The 27822-nt window shown below is 41.5% G+C and overlaps 1 protein-coding gene across 1 annotated transcript; it reads left to right on the top strand.

Moving 5' to 3' along the window:
• Window positions 1-1876: 1876 nt before the first annotated feature.
• LOC309329699 (vomeronasal type-2 receptor 26-like) lies at window positions 1877-27611 on the top strand (the record flags this gene model as incomplete). The annotated part of the gene is made up of 9 exons (XM_081840714.1): window positions 1877-2082; window positions 3844-4135; window positions 5212-6009; window positions 6736-6963; window positions 8954-9080; window positions 11053-11110; window positions 15079-15370; window positions 25148-25274; window positions 26604-27611. 9 exons carry the CDS (start codon window positions 1877-1879, stop codon window positions 27503-27505), a joined length of 3030 nt encoding a protein of 1009 aa, XP_081696840.1. The 3' UTR covers window positions 27506-27611.
• Window positions 27612-27822: the final 211 nt, after the last annotated feature.

Here is a 27822-nt window from a genome sequence, read left to right as displayed (position 1 = left end):
AGAGCAGCTGGAAAAGGGGAGCTTTTTTTGGGGGGGGTGCATCTTCCCAAGAGGGGAGGGGTCTGTTGCAGGGAATGGGCTGCGGGGGCTCCTCTCTGTCCCCCCCCCGCGTGTTTGTGCATGGGGCTCCTCAGACACCAGCACCAGGGATGTTTCTTGCAAAGGGGAGCTGGGGGTTGGAGGGGGCTTTTATTTGGGGGATGGGGGTCTCCTTATTGGGGGGCTGCCAGGCCTCCTCGGGATGCAGGTTGGTGGGCGAAGGGGGGGGGAGCCCCGACCTCAGCAGACAGTTATTCCCCCTTGAAATCGAAGAAAGGGGGGCTCTGATTTCCCCTGGGGGGACCTGGCCCTTCTGAGCCTGCGATGACACGCACGAAACTTCCTTCCTCTGCCTTCTGTCTTGCTGCATCAAGTGACCTCCTCCCAGTTTGGATCCCACTTGTCTGCTGGCCAAGCCGTTGCCCCAGTTTCCTGCTTGCAGGGAGGTAATTTCTTCTCCTTCACATTGGAGAGAGGGCAGTAAAAAGATGCTGCTGCAGCTACAGCGAAACAGTCCTTTCTTCCTTTCTCTCATGTTGACATGGGAGCGGTTGTGGAATATAGATCTGAAGTCTACAGGAAGTTATGGTTTGAGGGGAAACTATATGAAAATGATGTATAGATGTTATTTGATGACATTCATGTTGATAATACTGCATAAGCAAATGGGGCAAATAATTTAAAGAGACGAACCCATAATCACGATGCATCTGAACCTGGAATTTCCCTAGGCTGTGATTGTACCTTTAACTCTAGGCCTTCACATTGGGGGGGGGGGGATGAAGGCTTGCTGGATTATGCCCAATATCAGGGATGTGTTCCATCATTCTGCCCGGACACTGAGGTCCAGTGCCAAGGGCCTTCTGGCGGTTCCCTCGCTGCAAGAAGCCAAGTTACAGGGAACCAGGCAGAGGGCCATCTCGGTAGTGGCACCCGCCCTGTGGAACACCCTCCCACCAAATGTCAAAGAGAAAAATAACTACCAAACTTTTAGAAGACATCTAAAGGCAGCCCTGTTTAGGGAAGCTTTTAATGTTTGATAGGTTATTGTATTTTAGTGTTTTTTTTGGGGGGGGCGCCCAGGGTGGCTGAGGGGGCCCAGCCAGATGGGCGGGGTATAAATAATCAATTATTATTATTATTATTATTATTATTTCCTCTAGTTCTGGGCAGGTGGAGTTTGGACCTACTGAGCTAAGTGCCACCTCCTGCTAATTACTCTTCAAAAGAGATAATAAGATTTGTAGGATTCCAAGCTGGGAAGATGACTCCTCACAGGTTCATCATGCATGATGCAACTTCCAAAGCAAGGAACACCCCGGGGAACAGATAATCCTCCCCATCATTAGTAGAATTGCTGGTTTCCATCCTGAAAAACACAAAGTGCTTCCAGAGCTCTTCAGCTACATCAACAATCACCATCTGAAGTTATAAAGATCTCACATTATTTAGAACTAGATTAGGGTCTAGGCAGGACTCTGTATCACATTATGATCATTTCCCCTCTGTTTCTTAGGGCATTCGTCTTTGGCCACTGGAAAATTGGACCTCATTCTATGGCTCTTAATTAACACACATATCCAAGCTAACTTCTTCATCCTAACTGACCTCACTTTCTTTTGGACAAACTGATTTGCAAGGTTGCACCATTTTTTCCCTCTTTATACACCAGTGCTGTGATAACTGTTGCTCTGTATGAGGATTTTTAAAACAAAAAGAATTATTTTAGATGTTGTTGAGGTCAATCCTGATGAAAGTGGTGTGTGATGCTGCAGAGGCAAAGAGGGCAGGCTGCGTTTCCTGGCTCTGTTCTTCCAACAGAATCATGCTGGTGGCAATGCTTCTGCTTGTCCTGCTGTGTCATGTTGTGGGCCAGAAACATTCCATTAACTGTAGCATACAAGATGATCCCCTCCCGATCCCTCATGAATTTTACCATCCTGGAGACCTGGTCATTGGAGAGATTGTTTCTCAGGTCTTCTTCCTCCATAATCTCCTCTCGTTCCTGAAGCAGCCGACACAGATTGTGATTAATGAGCCAATGTAAGGCACCATCTCTCCCTCTCCCTCATGCCGCTTATTTAATAAGTTCCAAGTATAGTTGCTGAAAACTTATATTTAAGGAACAATTGTGTTTGTTCATTTCTGGAGTGAGAAAAGTGGCACCTACAGCATATTGGTGGCAGAAAGCATTCATAGTTTTCTCTCAAAAGTGTTCTTGAAATGTATGGAAGTTGTGCACTGTATTGGAATTAGGTTGGTGATTGTGCTGGGAACTTGAGGCACTCTGCTCAAGAGAAAGGAGCAAAACCAGAAATAACAGTGGGAACAAAGGGGCAGTGGAAATCCCCTCCAAAATGCATAATGAAAGCGGCTTATCAAAGGTTATGGTTAGCCACTACATAAAGGTGAGTCAAGCTGGGAGCAAACAGGTCATCAAGCTGCATATGTGACAGAATAAAACCATATGTGTAACCTGCAGCCCCCGTAGCCTCCTGTCCGTGCCATGAGATGGATGAGCCACCGTTCTTGCATAAGAATAAAGCCTTTTTGCTTTGCTGCCCATTGCCTGGTGACAGTCTCTGCCACACAACAAATCTCAATGTGGCCGAGTCCTACAAGAGCACTTCCACCAGCCTTGCACAGAATATCTACAGGAGTGAGGAAGCATGACTAAATCTGGACGATATTAAAGCTAGTTATTCCCTCCCACTGTCAAATATTTTATTGCTTTAAGTACACTGGAGATGAACTAGCAATCAAATATGATGAGAGAATGTGTTGGCTAGATGCATTTGGAAATATAGTCTGGAAACCTCGTCTTGTTCATTTAAACATATATAAATAGGCACAGGCAAAATAGTATAGGGATGTGTGTGTGATTTTTAAAGCTGGTCCTAAAACATAATACAATAGTTTTTATAACAAGGCTTGCAGTTTGATTTTCTTCTTGCTTTCTTCTCTCATTTTATCACCAAGTAGCAAATGCTCTTCAGCTGCATTAATATATCCAGATAATAAATAATCCATTATTAGTTACATGATGCAATTTTATCTTAGTTATCGTTCGATTGTGACTTTTAATATAGAGATTTTCAGTATAGAATGAAATAGCGAATTTGTCAGCAGAGAGTTGGTGAAAGGGTCTCATTCTATACCACGTCTCTTCTTTGAGTTTCCTTTTAAAATACTAGGAAACAGGTCATAACTTAAACATAGTACTAAACTGGAACCGGGGAAGGAAATAATGATCAAATGGGGGGGAAACCTGGGAAAGTGTGTGCCCATAGTGGCATGAGAAAAGTTAGGATAGAGGAATCTCATAGGTTCTCTCTAGGTATGAATTTAAGGGAAACTTGTGCTAAGTTAATGGTGCAATGGATTATAACAATAATAAATAGGAATTAAAGTGATTTTGGGAAATGCCAATAAAAGAATGAAAATTGTAATCATGTGGCTGATTAGCATTATGAATAAAGAAAGAAAATGGGAGAAAGGTTAGGTATATAAAACCCAAGGAGAAAAGGCAGGTTATACATTTAATAACTAATGATGAATAAACATACTGATCCATGAAAAATAAGATTAAAACTATACAAAATATTTTATGTACATTGTGAAAACATGTAAAGAAAATCTTAATTTTATACTCAGTTGATTGGCAAAGGGAATGACTCAACTGAGGTCAAACTGCAAGTCAATCTTGGAAACAAGCAGATGAGAGAAGAAGAGTATGAATGTCCTTTGGTTGCTTCTGTTACTGTTGTTTGTCAACAGCTATAACATCTGTAATTTCCATGACAGTTCGGTGCCAAAGAACTACCAGCACATCCTGGCCTTGGCATTTGCTATCCAAGAGATCAATGAAAACCCTGACATTTTATCCAACGTCTCTCTGGGATTTCACATCCTCAACAGCTACTACACTGCCAGGATGACCTATAAGGCCAGCCTCAGCCTCTTTTCTGCACAATGGAGGTTTGTCCCCAACTTCCAGGGTCACAACCAGAACAAAGTGATAGCTCTGATCGGAGGATGCATCTCCGAAATCTCTGCGAATGTGGCCGTCATTTCAGCAATGTACAAGGCTCCACAGGTAAGCTTGTTCCTGAGAGAATAGAGAGAACACATCATGGTGGGATCATCATGATTTCAGAAAAATTTCCTGTCATCATTTGGATAAATGCAGGTTTAATGATACTGCTATCAGGTTTATTGACAGTTCATTGGCCAACTGTGCTGATCAATAAGTTTTAAGCAGGGCTTTGTCCTTTCCCGGATCCTGTTCAACCTTTTCATCCATGACTTTGATCACTAGTTGGGAGCTGTATGCTGTGAACATTGTCTGTCATAGACAATGGGGTGACGTCTTTGGAGGGAAAGGTGTGGGGCCTGCAGAGGAGCTCAGAAGACCTGAGGATCTGGAGGAACCAGTCCTGTCCCAAGGCCACCTGAAGTGCCTTTTAACATATAGGACTCTCCTGATCTCCCTCATAGCCTCTCTCACAATCTGAAAGTCCTGCTTTCATCCCAGATTCCCCCTGAAGACTGAGGGTGGCAGATCGGGATGGTGACAAAATGTGTTAAAAGTGAGCAGAAGAGGGAGCTGGGATCAAGCTTGCATGTTTGCACACAAAGCCATCTGATACCTTACTTGCATGAGCCAAAATGTGTACCAGCTCTCTGCGGTCTACCTGGCATATTTAGGCGATGATTTGTTAATACCCTGTGTCCTTCATTGACATTAAACAATGGAGTTACAGAATGCACACAAAAAGACTCTTTTCTTTTTTTGTTGCCTGGATCCACCCCTTTGACATGATTCTTGATTCCTGTAGATCTTCTGTTACAGATGAAGGCAGCATATGCCCGCCTGAAGCAAAACTTTAAATACTTCAAATATTTTCATGACTGCCACATAGCAGAGACCCCTTTTCTACAGTCCCAGAAGTAAGGACTAGCACCGGGAGTAAAAGTACTTAAACCGAACAATGCAATTACTTGCTGATGGTGTTATTCTGATATTCCACAGATAAAATGGCATACAAGTCGACTGGAATAGATTAATTTAACATCACATTTGAATAATATTTATGCATTTTATTTCAGCTCACCTATGGATCATTTTTGCCAATACAACATGCCAACACTTTATTCCCCTTTTTGTACCAGATGGTCCCAAATGAAGCCCAACAGCACATTGGGGTTGTGCAGTTACTCAAACATTTTGGATGGACATGGATTGGGCTTGGTGCTGCGGATGATGACAAAGGTGACCAGTTTTTACAGACAATGGCCCCAGTGCTTGATGAAAACGGCATCTGTTATGCCTTCATCATGAGAATACCAAAATGGAATTATGTGGATGAGATAATAAAATATGTTTTACAACGTGTAGAATACTATTCAACTGTCTTCAAGGAGAAAGCCAATGTGTTTTTTGTATATGGAGAACCGCCATCCTTTCAGGCTTTGAGAGTGTTGTTCTTTGTAGCACCATTCATAGAATTGCCACCTCTTGGAAAAGTCTGGATTGTTACATCTCACTGGGATTTTGCATCATTCTCTATTCAAAAGAATTGGGATTTACAAACCTTCCATGGGTCCATATCTTTCACAGTTCACTCAAATCAGCCTGAGGGTTTCCAAAAGTTTCTTCAGATGGTAAGACCTTCGTGGTACAAAAGAGATGGCTTTATTCAAGACTTCTGGGAACAGGCTTTTGACTGTTTGCTAACAACGTCCAAGGAGTGGGAAGGAGAGGAGAATAAAACCTGCACTGGGGAAGAGAATCTGGAGAGTCTTCCTGGAGGTTTGTTTGAAATGAAAATGACTGGCCACAGCTACAATGTCTACAATGCTATCTATGCTGTGGCACATGCTCTGAATGCTATATTCCAGTTCAAATCCATGCATAGAAGATTGGAAGAAGGACGAAAAATGGCATTTCAGAATGTGGAACCATGGCAGGTAATAAAATTAAAGAAACTTAAGTTGAGATTTACTAGAACTATGTTTAAGGTGTGGATACCCAGAGCGGTACTGTTAGCCCCAGAGCCATTACCCCTCCAGTTCCCTTCATGATCCCATGCAGCCTGTTTTTGCTGTAAAAGATGGGATGATACCTGAATTGGAAACCAAGTTATAAAGGCCAGTGTGATCAATGTGGGAACCATTTATAATCTTAGATGCAGAGTATGCTAGAGGGATGGTCTCACCAATCTATAGAAGGCTCATTGAACACAAAGTTGGTAGCAAAATGAGTTTTAAGTTGACCTGGGAGCAGAACTCTGGGGGTGCTATCGATGAGGCATGTGGGAGCAGTTTTCTTTTTGTTTCTTTTTGCAAATCCACTTGATAAGCAATGGCAGTCTAGTGAATTGCTTGTAATTCATAATCTGCCACCCATGTGGAGGCAGGGAAAGGAAAGGAGATATGTACAATTCAAGAGTAGGACATGACAGTCCGATGGATGAAGCCCCCACCTATGCCAGGTGTGGGGAACGCCCAGCTCTCCATGTGTTGCTAAATTGAAACTCAATCAATTGCAGCTTATAGAAGTTGATAGTTCAGCAACTTCTGAGGGCCCAGGGGTTTCTGTACCTCTGACACCTGCTGTTTAAAAAACTCCTGATATGTGCCTTTGTGAAGCTTTTATAAATGGTTGTCCTTTTTTCATGTAACCCTTCAATCCAGGTCCATCGTTTTCTACGGAGCATCATTTTCAACAACACTGCTGGAGATTGTGTGCACTTCAATGAAAATGCAGAATTAGTTGTAGGTTTCGATGTTACAAACTGGAGGATTTACCCCAATGGTTCAGTGATTAGAGCCAAAGTTGGAAAACTGAAGCCTCGGGCTCCTTTAGGCAAAGAGTTAACCATTCATGATGATCAGATTGAGTGGCATAAAAGCTTTAATCAGGTGAGACATAGCTGTGTGAGAGAACAGATATTGCCATGAAAATCAGCCTTGGGTCCCAAAGGTTGTTGGACTACAACTCCCATCATCACCAGGCAGGTTAGCCAATAATCAAGGAGGATGGGAGGTGTAATAAAATGCACCAGTATCTGGGAGCTGAAGCCTGAAGAACAAGTTTTGATATCAGCTTCAAAAATTTTGAAAATTCCTTATTGTGTTCCAGATTTAATTTTGGTAAAATCCCACATAATCTTTTTTTTTAATTGCTTGATTTCTGGTGTGGGGCATCCAGAGAGAATGTCCATTTGCTGGATATTTCCATATTCTGGGCATGATGCTAGTAATCCATTTTCCATATTCACTCATGGCCATGCTGAAGTCTATCTCCTTATTAATAAAGCCAATTAAACCAGGAGCTCAGAATCTTTTTCAGTCCTTTGCCCACATTCTCTTAGGGGTAACCATCCAGGGATCATATGCCGTGGTGGTGGGGAGTGACTGCGCCCAAAGAGGGGGAAGCAGCAGGCATGACTCTGGCCTTTGTTGAATAGGCTACATTCCAGCGATTCCAAACACAGAAGCTTCTGGATACATGCCAGTATTTCTCTCTGTTCTCCACAGAGGCAAGCAAGATGGATTATCGCTGTTCAGGGCCACATTCTAGCCAAGCAGAAGAGCTTGAGGAGGTGCAGAGCAGGGCTGCTGGGAGGGTCATGGAAAGCATGACTTGGGATGAAACCTGAGCCATGAAGAGAAGCACCTTCACGGCCACATGCCCCAGCCCCCCATCCTGGCATTTTCTCCCGAGGAATGATTATTATTGGTTACATTTCTATACTGCCCTTCCTTGGTAATACCAAAGTAACAAGCAAAAACAATACCCCCCTGGCCCAACCCAACCCAAAGATACAGTAAGATACAGCGGAAGCACCACCTTAATCTGCCCATCTTTAATTCTCATTAGGTGTCAATAAAAGAACTTTGCTAAGCTTTGGGCCTTATCAATTCAGTTGAATTTGTTCTATTTAAACTCTCTCTGGACAGAAGCAATATGGTTCAATTGAGGGATATTTCCCTATTACCAAAAATATTTTTATTATTGTAAAAAAATAACAAAAAAAACCCCTACCCCTTTCCTCGGCTTTCCCTAGTATAGATGCAAAACATGGACTGACTGCTTTGGCAGGTAGAATTGCTCCTCTGCACCATCTCCATCAGATCAAGGGGCCTCTGGGTGCCAAAGTATCTGAGCCCCACAGAGCCACTAAGGGATTCTGTTCAGGGATGCTGAAGGGTGGTCAGAAAGGCTATATCTGTCCATAGCCCAGATGATGTGAGGGCCCATGACTTCCTGGTTGTCTCTCATGGTTCTGGGCTCACAGCTGCCAGGCTCCATGAGCATCTGCTATCTATAGGCCATTGGCTCCTTCACCTGCTATGAAGACAAGGGCCGGAATACTGGAGAATAATGTGATGGAGAGAGGATGGCAGTCCTTCACATCTCACTCTGGGGTGGCATTTGTTCAGTGCACAGGTGGCAGCTGAGCTACAACATTGGAAAGAGGCAGAGAATATTATTAGCCTCCATAAATCTTTCTGCAGTGCTTTATTCAGATCAGCCCAGGCTTCCTTCTGAAGCCAGCTAGGATTCCACATCCTTGGGACTCAGCATGCCAGCCCTCTTCAGGCGTTCGCTCCTGACACAAGTGGGGTGATCTGACAGGGGGAGCTGTTGACTGTCGCCTCTCCATCAGGACCATCCCTGTCTCCCTCCGGGTGTTGAGCTCTGAATGCAGGGTCCTAAAACTGTTCTGAAAAAGGATAAATGTAGAGGACACTTGCTGCTGCATATATCCAGCCTTCAACATGTGGAGGAAAGCTGGAACATCTGACTGCTCCATGCTCACTTTCCTCAGCACATAATCCTAATCATGCGACAGTTGAATGATGGATAATATGTTCTTGCTAATCTTCCTTTCTTGTTTTGGTGCAGATGCTGCCAGTTTCTGTGTGCAATGACTATTGCTATCCTGGCTACAGCAGGAAAAAGAGGGAGGGAGCGAAATTCTGCTGCTATGATTGTGTTCCATGTCCAGAAGGGACCATCTCTAACCAGAAGGGTAGGAGCAATACTTTTTTCCTAGAAAAATAGGTGACGCTACTCAACATGAAAACATTTAACAAATTATACTTGGCAATTATTGTTTACCCCAATAAATCATAGGACAATCCTGGAAGAGAGATTATGATGCTAGATCCCACCTTCCATGGCCATGGGTCTGGGGTGTGTAGGTCTTCTTTTAAGCCCATTAAATATTTCTACCATTTCCTTCAGTCTCCCTGGTTGCTCTCAATTGATTATTTGAAAAGATCTTTTGCCATGACATCTTCTCCTGGCTTTAATTGAAGTCTGAATGCTAATTGCTTGAAAATGTTAACAGGCTGTTTGCTAAAAACAAGTTCTTCCTTTTCCCTTAAGAAATGTATTTCAGCTCTGGTTTCTTTGGAAGTAAAAATATTTCAATCAAAATGAGCAGCTGCCAGGTGAATCATGGAGTATCTCAAATAAAGCTCAGCTGAAGGTATCATGGGGTATTCAGGAAGCATGGGTATGTGGGAAGGGTTGTAGAATAAAGGAAAGCACATCTAAAAACCCCAGCAACCAGAAAAATAAATAAGTGCAACAAAGTCCTGCACAACACTCAGAGAAATTTCACCAAACTTTCCTTTCCCCTTTGGAATAAAGTTAAATTTATGGAAACTTTCAACAACAACAGGAACAGTCACAACAAAATCATAATCATAAATATAATCGAGTATTGGAATAAGACATCAGCCTAGTGCATTCATGGTTTTCATTGAGAGCAGAATTTACTATTTCATGGAAAAACTATCTAGTAGACCAGTTCAGCATCATCCAGACTTTCTCCCTGAAATCATGAGTGTCCTTTGGTTGGTCAAAGAACTGCATGAACACAAAAAGCACTTTCATTTCTTTTTAAAATAAGATTTTATCAAGGCTTTTTCACAATACAAGAAGTCAAAAGAAGCCGCTCTACATGAAAACAAAGAGATAGACATAGAATTCCGAGCCCTCCCTCCAAAGCTGCTCTTGACTCTGGTCTCAATCAGAAAGTGGGGGCCTTTCTAGCTCTCACTTAGAATCATAGAATCATAGAGTTGGAAGAGACCACAAGGGCCATCGAGTCCAACCCCCTGCCAAGCAGGAAACACCATCAGAGCACTCCTGACATATGGTTGTCAAGCCTCTGCTTAAAGACCTCCCAAGAAGGAGACTCCACCACACTCCTTGGCAGCAAATTCCACTGTCAAACAGCTCTTACTGTCAGGAAGTTCTTCCTAATGTTTAGGTGGAATCTTCTTTCTTGTAGTTTGGAACCATTGCTCCGTGTCCGCTTCTCTGGAGCAGCAGAAAACAACCTTTCTCCCTCCTCTATGTGACATCCTTTTATATATTTGAACATGGCTATCATATCACCCCTTAACCTCCTCTTCTCCAGGCTAAACTTGGAAGCTTTCGTTTTCCCAGACCCTCACCTTGGGAGGTTTTCCCTTCCCTGCCTCTCACTCAGGATCCTCCCACCAACCATTTGCCCCCCATGTGTGCACAATCCCCCAACAACAGCCCAGAGCAAAGGAAACCCAAAGAAAGTGTTAAATGTTTGGAAAAAGTCAGAAGCCCAAGGCAGTATAAGTTCCTCAACTACGTTTATTTCACATTTGTCAATGACAACAGCTCACTCATAGGAAAACATAGGAAAACAAGAACCGAACTGACTGGACAACATAATAATAGTGCCAAGCATGAACTGACCGTTGACAGTTGACAGTTGAAAGTGCATGCGCTTACTTGCCATTAGACCGTTTGTCTACCAATGCTTATATGATTGGTTAAAACGCGCCTTCTAACATAAAATGTGTTACACCCAATACATAAGAGAAAGCAAAAGGAAGGGGGAAAGGAGGGGAGGAGAGGAATTTCACTGCCTGCCATAACTGATTCCCTCAGGAGATGTAGGTCATTATCATGACATTTTTAATTGTTCCTTCTTCTCCCCCTCCACCCTCCAGATATGGATGCCTGTGTCAAGTGCGCAGAAGAAAACTACCCAAACCAGGACCAAACAGGGTGTATTCCAAGGGGGCTGAGCTACCTCTCCTACCAAGAAAAGTTAGGGCTCAGCTTAGCTGTCTCCGCTCTGGCTTTCTCCCTGATCACCACCTTCGTGCTGGCGACTTTTGTGAAGCACAAGGACACTCCCATCGTCAAAGCCAACAACCGCAGCCTCACCTACCTCCTCCTCCTCTCCCTCCTTCTCTGCTTTCTCTGCTCCTTGCTCTTCATTGGTCAGCCTGGAAAGGGGACCTGCCTCTTCCGACAAATGACTTTCAGCATCGTCTTCTCGGTGGCCCTTTCCAGTATTCTGGCCAAAACCATCACCGTGGTTCTAGCATTCATGGCAACCAAGCCAGGATCCAGAATGAGGAGATGGGTGGGGAAGGGGCTGGCCAATTGTGTGGTCTTTTCCTGCTCTTTCCTTCAAGCTGGCATTTGCACCCTTTGGCTAAGTGCTTCCCCTCCATTCCCAGATACAGACATGCAGTCACTGAAGAGTGAGATCATCCTGGAATGCAATGAGGGTTCAGCTGCCATGTTTTATTGTGCTTTGGGCTATATGGGTTTTCTGGCCGTTGTGAGTCTCCTTGTGGCTTTCCTGGCTAGAAAGTTACCTGACAGTTTCAACGAGGCCAAATTTATCATGTTTAGCATGTTGGTTTTCTGCAGTGTTTGGCTGACCTTTGTTCCAACCTACCTGAGCACCAAAGGGAAATACATGGTAGCCGTGGAGGTCTTCTCCATCTTGTCCTCCAGTGCTGGGTTACTGGGTTGCATCTTTTTCCCTAAATGCTACATCATTGTGCTGAGGTCTGACCTGAACAACAAGGAAAGCCTAATAAGGGGAAGAAAATAAATAATGGGCATATCCTTCACTGACATTAAATGGAGAAATATCATGATCTTTTCCTCTCTGTTGTATTCATATTTCTTGACCCACCCAGACATCTTGATGATTTATGCTCATCATGTCCACAAAATATTTCAGGTTGTCATAGCTTCTCTACCAATCAGTGCATATCACATAATTTCCTGCAACCTATTATTCCATAAATGTTTTGGTATATTTGTGTCCTGCTTTGCTTGCGCTACTGCAATAATTTGGTTGCACAGGCAAAGTATCCCAGAACACACTGAAGCAGAATAGAGATACAAATAATGCACCATTGCATTAAGAACGTGTCACAAGATACCCCTACAATAAAACACCAGTCTGGGTGGCTTCCTTTTTTCATCATCATCATCATCATATATGCCGTCCATCTGACTAGGTTGTCCCAGCCATACTGGGCAGCTCCCATGAAATTTTTTAAAATACAATGAAACATCAACCATAAAAAACTTCCCTGAACATGGCAGCTTTCAAATGTCTTCTAAAAGTCAAATAGTTGTTGATCTCATTGACATCCGATAGGAGGGCATTCCACAGAGAGGGCACCACTGTCAAGAAGGCCTGGTTCCCTGTAACCTCAATTCTTGCAGTCAGAGACCCATCAGAAGGCTTTTGGAGGTGGACCTCGGTGTCCAGGCTGGATTATGGTGTCTCCACAGATGACTGCAGAGAAAGAGTTTTCTTGTTCCCTCAGCATATGCAGGCTCTCCTATGACCTCCCAGGGGATTTGGAGTAACAAAGTTGAGAAAGAATCTAGACTGAAAAACTAATAGAGCCATCACTTGTCACTATATTGAGTTTTGTAGGTCCTGAAGATATTTTTTAATGGGATTTGAAAATCCAGCTGATGAACCTCTTTCCAGACAGCTGCATATGGTCAAAATATAGATTCTAAGATGCTTTGGCCCCAGACCTTTTGACCCCCATTTTTATTACATCATTCATATTACTAATACTGCATAAATGAATTCTTTTGACCGTAAGATATTATAGGCAAACAATATTAGAACAGATTTGTTAAAGGAAATGTTCCCATCATCATGATGAAACTGGGCCTCAAATTTCCCCATTGAATTGAACCTCAAATTTCCCCAGACTGTAATTCTACCTTAAAATCTGGGCTTTCACATTATAGCAAAAATGAAGAATTGTTGGGCAATGCCTAATATCAGGGATGTGTAGTTAAATTGACTCTAACTTGAGCAGAGGCAGCTTGGGCCTATTGAGCTAAGTGTCACATATTCCTAACTACTCTTCAAAAGAGAAAATATGAGTTGTAGGACTCCAGGGAGGCGAAGAGGGTGGAGTCCTCACAGGTTCAATAAAAATGCAACTTCAAAAACAAGGGGCACACTGGGGAATAGATAGTCACCCCTATCATTACCAGAATTGCTGGTTTCCATCCGACTGACAACAAAAAGTGCTTCCAGGGATCTTTAGCACATCAACCATCAGTTTCTGAAAGAAGTTACAAAAGCCTCATATTATTTTAGAACAAGAGATAGGCAAGATTCTGTATCATTTGTTAATCATCATTCCTGCTTCACATGTTAATGCACTTCTCTTTGTCTGCTGTATCTTCCACTTCCCAGATTTTATTTGAAATCCTATTTTGGCATTATTTCTGTTCCTTTGCACAAACTGATTTGCAAAGTTTGACCCTTTCTGCCTGCTTTCACATCAGGGCATTGACAACTTTAGCTGTATATGAGGTATTTCCCCTTTTTAAAGTAATTACCACTCACCCCTAAAGAATAAAGTCAACAGGAAAATGATTTGATCCAGATTATTTTCATGAAAGCTAGCTCCTGCTGAAATCAGTCCTGATCAAAGCCACATACAATTCTGCAGTGGGAAACATGCAAAGCTGCTTTTCGTGGGAAGACCCTTTCCACAGAAGGATCCTGCTGGTTGTGATATTGCTGCTTGTGCTGCTGTGTCATAGTGTTTGCCAGGCATATTCCATGAACTGCAGCATACGTGACGATCCTCTCCCTATTCCTCATGAGTTTTACCTGCCGGGAGACCTGGTCATCAGTGAAATTGTTTCTCAGGTCTTCTTGCTCTACAATCTCCTCTCTTTCATGGAACAGCCAACACAGATTGTGATTGATGAGCCAATGTAAGTCTCTCTCTCTCTCTCTCTCTCTCTCTCATAAACACACACACACACACACACACACTTGTTGCAAAGTATGTTCAGAATATAATTACTGGGAATATGTCTTTAAGGAAAAGGGTTCATTTTTGGAGTGAGAAAAGTGTTGTGTCAGAAGCTTGTTCATATCTATTTAGCCTTCCGCATTATACTGTTAACACAAAACATTAGTGAGTTTTCTCACACAAGTGCCATTTAAGTGTAAGGATGTTCAGTACTTCCACTGGGCTATTTGTGACTCTAGTTGGAGGAATTGGCATGTATTTGTTTTTCTCCACACTACTCCTTCTTACTCTTTGTTCCCTACCATCCTTGGTCTTCATCTGTATCCCAACCCATTGTCTTTCAGTCACCTGGTCTTTTAAACTTTCATTTCATATTATTTTGGTCCAGGCATACCACCCTATTCCATCCTTCCTCTTGATTTCATCCTGCCCTTCCTTTAGCCTATTCCAGATTACATAAGACCAATTCCACTCAGTTGCTGCAACTGTAAATACACTGGACCCACAATCAAATCTGATGAGAGTATGTGTATGAGAGGAGCATTTGGAAATATTCTCTGGATGCCTCTTCTGGTGCATTTAAATAGGTAGAGGTAATATATTGGGGGGGGGGTGCGTGTAATTTTTAAATTGGTCATAAGACATATTGTATTACACTGTTTGCAAATATATATAAACTAAGAAGAGGCTTCCAGTTGTACCTCTCACTTGCTGTCTTCTCTGATTTCATCACTAAGTGGGAGACGCTCTTCAGTTACCTTGCTATTTCCAGATAATAAATAATCCCTTCTTACTTACTTGATGCAATTTCATCTTATTTATTGTTTGATTGTAATAACTGAAAGATGAGCTGAGAGATAAAGAGGACACACATATTTTTCTTGCTTCTCTCAGTATTTGTGTCATCTACTACTTTTACTACAGTTCAGTGCCAAAGAACTACCAGCACATCCTGGCCTTAGCATTTGCTGTCAAAGAGATAAATGAAAATCCCAACATTTTATCGAATCTCTCTCTGGGATTTCACACCCTCAATAGCTACTACACTGCAAAGACGACCTATAAGGCCACCCTCAGCCTCTTTTCTGCACAGCATCGCTTTGTCCCCAACTTCAAGTGTCACAACCACAACAACCTGATAGCTCTCATTGGAGGATGCATCTCTGAAATCTCTGCTAACGTGGCCGTCATTTCAGCCATCTACAAGACTCCACAGGTAAGCTGTGTGCAAGCAAGTACAGATAGTTCAGAGTTGTGGCACAATATCATGATTTCAAAAACATGGCCTGCGATATTTTGGATAGCCAACTGGTTAAATGCCTTCCAAGTGATAATCGTATCAGGTTTATTCACAGCTCATTGGAAATGGTGCTGATCATGAAGGTAAATCAGACTTCAGATAAGTTTACAGTGAAGTGACTCAGGGCTTTGTCACTCCCCAGATACGGTTCAACCTTTTTTATCCATTATTTACTCCAGAGCTGGGAACTCTCAGAATGCTGTGGGACACAGAGGCTGGGGAGAACTCTTCTGTGAGGCCCTGTAGAGAAACCCAGGACAACCAAATATCTGGAGGAATCAGCAATGGTCCTCAGGCCACCTCAAGTCTGTTCAAATCAATGACTCACTTGGCCCACTAATTGCCTCCTTCCCAATATTAAAGCCTTGTCTTATTCCCCAATTTCCCCCTTTGTCTCATGGACCTAAAGTTGGATAGTGGCAGCTAGAGATGGAAAATTTCTTAAAATCAATCAGAAGAAGGTTTGAGGAAGTTGCACACTTTTTTTGCAGAAGTCGATCTCATGCCTCACAGGCAAGAGCTTGTGAACAGTCTTCAATACTGATCTTTCAATAAACTTCTCACTCCAGAGTTCTCTTCAGGTTTTTCAGTCTTTGACGTGAACCTCATAGCTCTGCTCAGCTCACTCTCTCCGTATTTGCAGTTCCCATCCTATCTAAGATGATTGTTGTATATTGGAACTATCTGTGCCCTTTCTAGCATATTTAAGTGATGGGGTTTTTTTATTATTCTGTTAGAGAAGAACTTTTAAAACATTTTTTAAAAAAAATCTTATTTCTTTAAGAATTATTATCAATAATCAACAAAACTACCCCCAAAATAACTTTGCATCACGATGTTACATAAGTAAATGTAATTTATTCAGAAAAAAATAAAAATGTACTTGAAGTTGCTTTTGCAGGAGATAAATATTTCCATGGCAATGTTGTATAGAGGGCCTCCAGTTTTCCTAGCAACTATTTCTATATTAATTGCCACTTTTGAGATTAAATAAAATGTATTTTTTGGCCATTCTTATCAAATACCAAAACTTCATCAAACCCTTCTTTCCAGGAAATGAGAAAAGTAATTTCCATTTTAAAGCCCATACCATCGTTGCAGTTATGATAGGTGACATATAGCTCAACAACATCCATGGCCATCGTACCCACTAAGGGCCAGACTGAAGTAGCTACATGAACCAAACCAGCATAATGAAAACCGTGGGCACTAAATGAGCAGAGACATAGCAGGGAGCCCTATTCCTACTGTAGCCAAATCTGTGGGAAGCCAAATCTCCTTGCTACCAGAAGGCAGTATCAAGCGAGGAAGGCAGGGAAGCGTCTACCCCGGAGCATGACAAAAATCCAGATGCAAAAAAAGTGTTTCAGGAGATGGTGGGTGGGGACTTTGCTCTTATTGTAGATGTAATCTTCTCTGTCTGCTCTGGACACTACCTAAGTTAACAGCTCTGTACTGAGATCTTTCCTTTCCAGCCCTCTGGCTCAGCTCACCAATTCCCTGTTTCAGCTCCGACTGCCAGAGATGGGTCTGGTCATGCTCTGGAATATTTGTTCTATTGTATATAAACTTCTGGGGGCGACGTGATAGTGGCTAAATGGTTTGGTGGCAAAACAGAGAAGACCATGTGAAGAATACTTGTGCATTTTATTTCAGCTCACTTATGGATCATTTTTGCCAATACAACATGCCAACACTTTATACCCCTTTTTGTACCAGATGGTCCCAAATGAAGCCCAACAGCACATAGGGGTTGTGCAGTTACTCAAACATTTTGGATGGACATGGATTGGGCTCTGGGCTGTGGATGATGACAAAGGTGACCAGTTTTTGCAGACAATGGCCCCAGTGCTTGATGAAAACGGCATCTGTTATGCCTTCATCATGAGAATACCAAAATGGAATTATGTGGATGAGATGATAGAATATGTTTTGCAACGTGTAGAATACTATTTAACTGTCTTCAAGGAGAAAGCCAGTGTGTTTTTTGTATATGGAGAACCTCCATCCTTTCAGGCTTTGAGAATGCTCATTTTTGTAGCACCATTCTTGGAATTGCCATTCCGGGGCAAAGTCTGGATTGTTACATCTCACTGGGATTTTGCATCACACTCTATTCAAAAGAATTGGGATTTACAAACCTTCCATGGGTCCATATCTTTCACAGTTCACTCAAATCAGCCTGAGGGTTTCCAAAAGTTTCTTCAGATGGTAAGACCTTCATGGTACAAAAGAGATGGCTTTATTCAAGACTTCTGGGAACAGGCTTTTGACTGTTTGCTAACAACGTCCAAGGAGTGGGAAGGAGAGGAGAATAAAACCTGCACTGGGGAAGAGAATCTGGAGAGTCTTCCTGGAGGTTTGTTTGAAATGAAAATGACTGGCCACAGCTACAATGTCTACAATGCTATCTATGCTGTGGCACATGCTCTGAATGCTATATTCCAGTTCAAATCCATGCATAGAAGATTGGAAGAAGGACGAAAAATGGCATTTCAGAATGTGGAACCATGGCAGGTAATTAAATCAGATAATTTTTTTTTTTTTTTTAATAATTTTTATTGGGTTTTTACATTTTATAACAACAAACACACACACAAAGACAAAAACACACAAACACACAAATACAATTACATACCCTAATTTTCTTTACCCACTTTCATTGACTTCCCCCCACCCCCTCCTCTTACATCCCAGTTCCAAAATTAATTCAGCAAGTTCTTCCCTAACCTCTTAAACATATTCATATTGTTTTTAAAAATTAAATTCTTTTTGTTTATCTATATTCAACTTATCCAATTCTCTTATAATCATTAATTTCTTTTTTTTAAGGTCGATCTAACTTCCCTTCCACAAATTTTCCTTTTATTATATTAATTATAGGTCACATTGACCAAGTAAAACAAATCATAACATTTTATAATTCTATTCTCTCTCCCCCCCCGCCCCGGTTTCTGTCCCTTCCCAGACAAATGTCCAAAAAACAAACAAAAAATAGTTCTTAGCCCGGATTCCTCACGTCCGAGGCGTCTGATTCTCTGTCAGTCCCTCTCTGCCAACTATATTGGTAATCCTCTTTGTTGGTCCTAAGACCCCGAAGGAGTTCAGTCAGAGTCACATCATATTTTCTTTCATCCAGAATGTTAAAGAGTGTTTGCTGCGAAGGACCATCTAGTTTTCCATACTCAAGAGGAAAGTCCCAATCATGTTGCTTTATTCTTTTTAGTTTTAATATTCCAAGTACTCCAGGGACTTCCCTCTTCTTCTTTCTCATCTTTCGCAGGTTTGTAATCCAAAGGTCTTCTTGCTCATACTCTAACAATGCAGATTCCTGGTTGATATTTTCCACTTGTAGTGTCTGAGCTCCTTCTTTCTTCTCTGTCAATTCCAAAGGCATCTCTTCCTGCTCAGCTGCAGAGTTTTTGTCATACATCTCCTTTGTGCATTCAGCAGAGTTGTTTGTTTCAGAATTCAAGGTCATAAAAACTTTACTCAAAGCCATACTCTGCTCCTGCAGGATTCCCACGAGAAAGAACATTTTTTCTATCTCCGCCAGTAATTTTCCCTCTGCAGCCATTGTAATGTCACTAATTCCCCCTAGGGGGCTTTCAGTTATTTAGTAGTCCTTTTCCAATAATCTGTTACTTTGTTATTATCAATACTTTGTTTCCAATCGCCTCAGTTCAAATGTATCACCTTTAATTCCAAGAGTTGTTAAATAACAAAATTCTTTACTTTGTCCGCCCGTTTGACAGCTTCTTTGACAGCTGTCAAACTCCTTTCATTTCTTCCTCCGGCACCCAAATAGGACACTCCCGGGTTTTTGGGGGGGATTACACACAAAGTTCCAAAGTTCCCTTTCTCTCCAGCACAAAATCTTCTTCTATCAAATTTGTGAAAAACTTTTAAATCATCAAAACAGTATTCATTCCGCCTTAATTCTCCGTTCCTTGCTTTAAATCGTCTATAAGTAGAGGGGGTGCGGACTTCCCTTTAACACATCCCCCGATCGTGCCGAATTCACAGGATAAAATTTTTAAAGTCCAAATTCCACTACTCACGGGTCCTTTGTTATCCAGTCCAAATTTTGGGAAGAAAGTCAGCGCTCTCCGGCCATGGCTTGCGGCTTTGCTCCACTGAAGTAGCGGTCTACTCTCAGCACCACGCCACTCTCCGTACCCTCTCCGTAGCCTTTAAAAAGGCTCTTCGTGGGTTGGGGAGGGCGCTTAAGGTGCCCACCGAGTCACCAAGTCCGCAGGCTTCCGCGCCTGCGGTTTCTGAGGGTCCCCGTGTCGCCGGCACGGCAAGACCCGTCTTCAGTAGAGCCGATTCCCTCCGGAGCTCGGAGGGAATCCGCCATTAGCCGTTCGCGCTAACCCGGAAGATAATCAGGGTTAATCAGATAATTTTTTAGGTAACTAAGTTCCCACCCCTGCAGTCCAGAGCTGTGTATTGGGTGGAAGGAGGAGAGGAGAGGTGCTGCGGTGGAGAGAAGAAGTGGAGTAAAGAGGGCTGGTTTTCAGATTTGGCTCTTTGCCATTCCTGTCAGCAGATAGTGGGTTGCCTGCAGAGGAGGGAGCCCAAGATGATCAAGGCTCTGGAAATGAAGCCTGACAAGGAACAGTCGAAGGAGTTGCGTATGTTTAGCCTGGATAAGAGAAGAGTGAGAGGAGATGCGATAGCCATCTTCCGGTATCTCGAGGGCTGTCCCATGGAAGATGGAGCAGATTTGTGTTCTCCTGCTCTGGAGGGTAGGACCGAAACCAAAGGTGTCACGTTACAAGAAAGGAGATTCTGAATGAACAGCAGGAAGAACTTTCATTAGTAGTAGTAGTAGTATTTATTAGGTTTTTCAAAAATGTTAAATCAATTTACTTCCCAACCCTCCCATGTTGTTGTTTTTATTCTTATCCTTAATCACTGTATTATACTTGTCAGGAAGAACTTTCCAACATGAAGAGGTGTCATGGATGCTTGAGCTGAGATTCTTGCATCAGAAACAAAGGGAATAAGATTTTAAGGAACAATGTCAAGGATAACTATGAAAAATGTTGGTCTGAAATTAAGAGAGACTTGGATAGTTGGACAAAATTGAAGCTTTCTTTGTTAGGCCGAATTGCTGCTATTAAGATGAATGTATTGCCAAAAATGTTGTTTTTGTTTCAAACATTACAGATTGTGGACAAAACGGAGTGCTTCCGGAAGTGGCAGAAAGATATATCTAAATTTGTCTGGCAGGGCAAAAAGCCCAGAATTAAGTTTAAGATATTAACAGATGCGAAAGAAAGAGGGGGCTTTGCCCTGCCGGACTTAAAGTTGTACTATGAAGCCGCAGCTTTCTGCTGGCTAAAAGACTGGCTACTTCTCGAAGACACTGACGTACTGGACCTGGAAGGTTTTAACAATGCTTTTGGTTGGCATGCATACTTATGGTATGACAAAGTTAAGATCAATAAGGCCTTTAAGAACCATATTGTCAGGAAAGCAGTGTTTAATGTCTGGACAAAATATAAAGACTTATTGGAAAATAAAACCCCAAGGTGGCTTTCACCTCTGGAGGCTAAGGCCCGAAAAAGACCCAATATGGAGGCCAAATGGCCAAAATATTGGGAAATATTAGAAAAAGATGGAGACAATTGGAAATTGCAGAGTTTGGAGAAAATGAAGGATAAGGTGCGAGACTGGTTACATTATGCTCAGATTAAAGAAGTTTTTAAAAATGACAAAAAGTTAGGGTTCCAGGTGGAGAAATCGAAGTTAGAAACAGAATTGTTAGAACCAAAGACCAAGGTACTATCTAGAATGTATAACTTGCTGCTAAAATGGAATACACAAGACGAAATGGTTAAATCGGCTATGATAAAATGGGCACAGGACATTGGGCATAACATTATGTTTGAGGACTGGGAAAGGTTGTGGACCACTGGGCTGAACTTCACCGCATGTAATGCTCTGAAGGAAAATGTAATGAAAATGATATATAGATGGTACATGACCCCAGTTAAACTTGCCAAAATATACCATTCGTCTGATAATAAATGTTGGAAATGTAAAGAAAATGAAGGAACATTCTTTCACCTCTGGTGGACATGCCCTAAGGTGAAGGTCTTCTGGGAAATGATATATAATGAGCTGAAAAAGGTATTTAAGTATACCTTCACAAAGAAACCAGAGGCCTTCCTTCTGGGTATTGTCGGCCAGAAGGTGTTAAAGAAGGATCGAACATTTTTTATGTATGCAACAACGGCAGCAAGGATTCTCATCGCAAAAAACTGGAAAACTCAAGATCTACCCACACTGGAAGAGTGGCAGATGCAGCTGATGGACTATATGCAACTGGCCGAGATGACTGGCAGAATCCGTGATCTGGGAGAAGAGAAGATGGAGGAAGACTGGGAGAAATTCAAGATGTATCTACAAAAACATTGTAATTTGGTTGAATGTTAAGAAGGATGCTAGATTATAAAAAATTGGCCACCACCAAACTAGATTTAAATTTGATGATAAGTGAGACTAAAGAAAATATAAAATTTTTTGGAAGAAGTGCTAGATTATATTTGAATGAGTGGACATGAGATTGTAAACAAGTTGATAATTTGTTTGGAAAAAAATTTTAACGATGTAAATGGGAGCGGGAGACGTGAGGGAGTCCAAAGAAGTGATGAAATTGTTGTGATAGAAGTAAGATCGTTTATTATTTGTGCATTTATATTTAAAAACTTTAATAAATATTTATAAAAAAAAAAAAAGATTTTAAGGAACTATGATGTGTCCTTTGGGGTCAGCTAGGCTGCTTATCATTACCAACTGTTGCAGTTTTTCGATTTCCTTTGCCTTTTTTTTACTAGATAGATGATGATAGATGATGATAGATGATGATAGATGATGATAGATGATAGATATATAGATGATAGATAGATGATAGATAGATGATAGATAGATAGATGATAGATGATAGATAGATAGATAGATAGATGATAGATGATAGATAGATGATAGATAGATGATAGATAGATAGATAGATAGATAGATGATAGATAGATGATAGATAGATGATAGATATATAGAGATAGATAGATAGATAGATAGATAGATAGATAGATGGTAGATAGATAGATAGATGATAGATAGATAGATGATAGAGATATAGATAGATGATAGATAGATATAGATAGATAGATAGATAGATAGATAGATAGATAGAGATAGATAGATGATAGATAGATAGATAGATAGATGATAGATCGATGATAGATAGATGAAAGAAAGAACGATAAACAGACAGACAGACAAACAAACAAACAAACTGAATTCATAAAACTAGCTACTTGCCCAATTTTCTGAATCTTATCTAACAGCCTTGGTATGCTGACCAGGGGTTCTTCTCCCCACCGTAATTCCTTTTATTCCTTCATCTGCTCTTATATTTCTCGCCAGGATCTTTTAGACTAGTATAAGCAGTAATGGTGACATGGGACAACTCTGTCTTGTTCCCTTTGTAATTCCACATTTTTCAGTTACTATATTATTCACAATCAGAATGGCTTTCTGCTCAGAATATATGGCATCAATTCCTCTAAGGAAGGAATGGCCCTTCAAATTCCATCATTTCTATTGTCTTGTTTCATAAAAGTTCAAGAAACATTATCAAAGGCCTTCTCTGCATCAATAAACATCAAATCCGCTTGCTTTTCATTCCTGGCCTCCAGCTACTCTTTTATGTCTATTATATTCCTTATATTATCTTTAATCTGGCAGTCAGGTATAAAGCCAGCTTGATCTTGGTCAATTGTTTCTTTTAACGCTGTTTTCAAACAGTTTGCCAAAATATTGGCAAATAATTTGTAGTCATTATTCAATAGTGAGATCGGCCTGTAATTTTTAACTGAAAGTAAATCTGAAACCTGTTTTGGAATTAATGTAATATAAGCAAGAATCTGACAATTTACTCAAATTCATTATCTTATTCATTACATCTTTCAATGGTTGTGCCAACTGATCTTGCAGTTTTTTGTAATATTTAGCTGAAAGTCCATCTGGTTGTGACAATTTCTTCGTTTTAGCTTGTCCTGTTGCTTGTTGCAGTTCCATCATCATCATTTGTGCATTTAAAAGATTTATCTTTTCTTTCGGAATCTTTTGTAGGACATTCTACTTTAAATATGCCTTCATTTAGTCTCCATCTGAAAGGTGAGTTTTCTTCTCTTCTTAATTCCAGCAGTAATGAATTATGATCCAAGAGTGTCCTAGGTTGTAGTTCCACTTTTTTAGTTCTTAATGTTAGTTCATTAGATATCCATACTGATTAGATATCCATACCGAGTTGATTCTTCCTGCAGATCAATTTGGCTCTGAGAAAAAAGTAAATTCTCTGTCCAGTGGGTGTTTGAATCTCCAGTTAATTTAAGATTTTCTACCATAGACTGTTCTTTCTTCAATCCAGGTCCATCAATTTCTACGGAGCATTGTATTCAGCAACAGTGCCAGGTGTGGGGAATGCCCAGCTCTCCATGTGTCGCTGAATTGCAACTCAATCAATTGCGGCTTATAGAAGTTTTGTGCAGCAACATATGTGCCTTTGTGAAATGGTTGTCTTTTTTTTGTGTTATCCTTCAATCCAGGTCCATCGTTTTCTACAGAGCATCGTTTTCAACAACACTGCTGGGGATCGTGTGCACTTCAATGAAAATGCAGAATTAGTTGTAGGTTTCGATGTTACAAACTGGAGGATTTACCCCAATGGTTCAGTGATTAGAGCCAAAGTTGGAAAACTGAACCCTCAAGCTCCTTTTGGCAAAAAGTTAACCATTTATGATGATCAGATTGTGTGGCATAAAAGCTTTAATCAGGTGAGATGTAGCAGTGTGAGACCAGAGCTGGATGTACACTGACCTTTTTAATGTCATTAGAATGATTTTAACTATATCATTCCAAAACATAATTGCTTAAAAAAGCGTTCATTACTTACAAAACAGCTGTTCTCCTCAATGCCTGGTTCCTGGTTGCTCTGCAGCACCCTCTGGTGTCCCATTTTAATAATGCATTATCAACGTTCTAAGCTAAACGTAATATGGCTCTTACATCTTGAAAATCTTTCCTTAACCCTTTCTTAATCTTATAAACCATGAGTGTAGAGTCATCCCAGATATTGTAAAAAAACAAAAAACAACAATGCTGGGTCCCCTAATGCTGTTGGACTACGACTCCCATCACCATCAGGCAGGATAGCCAATGATCAAGGATGATGGGAGGTGTAGTATAATCTGCCAACATCTGGAGAATGGAAATTGAATGACAAAGAGGCAAACAAGTTTCAACACTTTTGAAAGTTTCTTCCTTTTTCCAGAATTTGTTTTGGTCAAATCCCGTATTATCTCTTTTCTTGTTTAATTACTTTATCTCTGCTTCATATTTCCATATTCTGGGCATGATGACAGTAATCCACTCCACGTTAGGCAGAGTAAATAATTCACACGACTGAAACCTGGCCCCCTAGTCTCTTGTCTTGGCCCCCTATTTATGCGGTTTCCACCTGTGGTCCCTTTGGAATATCCTGGGGGCCTCCAGGGGGCTATATGGCCCCTGGTTGAGAAACGCTGATTTAGGGTCCACAGACCCAGCTGGCCATGCACACACTCCTCATCATGAGGGTTCATATATTCCTACTAAGCTCCTGTTCATGTTTCTGTGCAGGGGCTGCCAGTTTCTGTGTGCAATGACAACTGCTATCCCGGCTCCAGCAGGAAAAAGAAGGAGGGAGAGAAATTCTGCTGCTATGATTGTTTTCCATGTCCAGAAGGGACGATCTCTAATCAGAAGGGTAAGAGGCAACCTGGACAGCGATATCAAGACTCTTAGCATAATATGCTTGCTCCTCCTTTCTTTGGAAAATGTATGTCCCCTTGAATGCATTCTGCAATACATATGTTAAAGAAACATACAAACAAGGACATTTTGACCTTATGCCAGTCACTATCTTACCAAACAGGATTATCATGAAGATCTAATGAGGGGAACAATATAAGCTGCATTGAGATAATTGGAAGAAAGGCAGGATTAAATAACAATATATTTTTCATTTAAAACAGACTATTAGGGGGTATTTAAATCACACACATCAGCCATGTGATCAATCAGATGAATATTTTAAAAATGGAAAAGTGGATCCATTCTCTGGGAGTTCCGCACCTAAAGAAAAGCCCTTTACTGAACCTTTGTCAGTCTCTGTATTCAGAGACCTCAGGTCATAAATAGATTCAGGTGGCTAGGAGCCCCTTGAAGTGTAGCTGGGTTCCCCCAAAGTGAAACACAATGGTAACAGCAAGAACCTTTATTGAGCTTACAGAATTGGACCACAGGGGCAAAGCAACTGTTTATATACATTCCTGAAGGGCTAGGCCACTCCCACTCTCAATGTGATTGGTTGTCTAAACTCCCAAGCTGCACATCATAACTTAGAGTTTAAGGGCCAATGGCAGTAGCCCAAATCCTGAAACGTTCTGTGATTGGACATCATGTATCAAATCAGAACACAGGGGCTCATTAATTAATTATTTTGTAATTAATTTATGGAGATTTTCAATAACAACAAGCAGATACGAATATACTATGGGAATAAGGGAACTTCCTAGAGCATTCTTGGTTTTAGATGAGATCTGCATCTACTAGACCCTCCAAGTGTCCTTATTTTCCAGGGACAGTCCTGGTTTTACAGAAGCCATCCTGGTTTCTGATTTGATCCCAGAATGCCTTGGGGAAATGTTAGCGGCTATAAAATAATCTGACCCCTGAGCCATCTGAAGGCAACCCTGTATATTTAATTTTTTCTGAATGCTTAATGTTTTATTGTTTTTATATATGTTGGAAGCTACCCAGAGCAGCAGGGCAAAGTATGAATAATAAAAAATATTTTTATGTAACTGGACATCCCTATTTTCATCGGAGAAATGTTAGAGGATATGCATGTACTAGACCAAGCACAGCAACATTCAAACCCTCTCCCTGAAATTATGGTTGTCCAATCTCTTGCAGTTTGTCAAACAATTTCAAGAACACTTTCACTGCCTGCCATAACTGATTCTTTCAGGTAGATGTAGGTCATCATCGTGACATTTTTAATTGTTCCATCTTCTCCCCCTCCACCCTCCAGATATGGATGCCTGTGTCAAGTGTGCAGAAGAAAACTACCCAAACCAGGACCAAACAGGGTGTATTCCAAGGGGGCTGAGCTACCTCTCCTACCAAGAAAAGTTAGGGCTCAGCTTAGCTGTCTCCGCTCTGGCTTTCTCCCTGATCACCACCTTTGTGCTGGCGACTTTTGTGAAGCACAAGGACACTCCCATCGTCAAAGCCAACAACCGCAGCCTCACCTACCTCCTCCTCATCTCCCTCCTTCTCTGCTTCCTCTGCTCCTTGCTCTTCATTGGTCACCCTGGAAAGGGGACCTGCCTCTTCCGACAAATGACTTTCAGCATCGTCTTCTCGGTGGCCCTTTCCAGTATTCTGGCCAAAACCATCACCGTGGTTCTAGCATTCATGGCAACCAAGCCAGGATCCAGAATGAGGAGATGGGTGGGGAAGGGGCTGGCCAATTGTGTGGTCTTTTCCTGCTCTTTCCTTCAAGCTGGCATTTGCACCCTTTGGCTAAGTGCTTCCCCTCCATTCCCAGATACAGACATGCAGTCATTGAAGAGTGAGATCATCCTGGAATGCAATGAGGGTTCAGCTGCCATGTTTTATTGTGCTTTGGGTTATATGGGTTTTCTGGCCGTTGTGAGTTTCCTTGTGGCTTTCCTGGCCAGAAAGTTACCTGACAGTTTCAACGAGGCCAAATTTATCACGTTTAGCATGTTGGTTTTCTGCAGTGTTTGGCTGACCTTTGTTCCAACCTACCTGAGCACCAAAGGGAAATACATGGTAGCCGTGGAGGTCTTCTCCATCTTGTCCTCCAGTGCTGGGTTACTGGGTTGCATCTTTTTCCCTAAATGCTACATCATTGTGCTGAGGTCTGACCTGAACAACAAGGAAAGCCTAATAAGGGGAAGAAAATAGTGTGTTTGTGTGTGTGTCCATATCTTAGAGCTTGAGTAGTCCTGGGATATCATTCACTCTGACCTCTGATCTTGATCTTTGAATAAATTTGTGTCTCATCAGTTTCCTCTGTGTTGGTTTCTTATTCTTGACCAGCTCCAAACTAGAGAACTCTGTTTTCTGGATCATGATCATGATCTGGGTGTGGATGCAGTGCAGGGCAAATCAGGTTTGGGTCATTTTGGACCCTATAGAGTCTGATCCAGATTTATAAATCAGGGCCAGAAACTGTGCATAGCTCTGACAAAAACTTAGATTGAGCAAAAAATGTTTGAGGG

Source organism: Podarcis erhardii (genome assembly GCF_964252035.2).
Source record: "Podarcis erhardii genome assembly, chromosome: 14".
Taxonomy (NCBI): Eukaryota; Metazoa; Chordata; class Lepidosauria; order Squamata; family Lacertidae; genus Podarcis; species Podarcis erhardii.
Note: the sequence above shows the minus strand (reverse complement) of the source record. Positions and strands in the feature narration are given on the sequence as shown.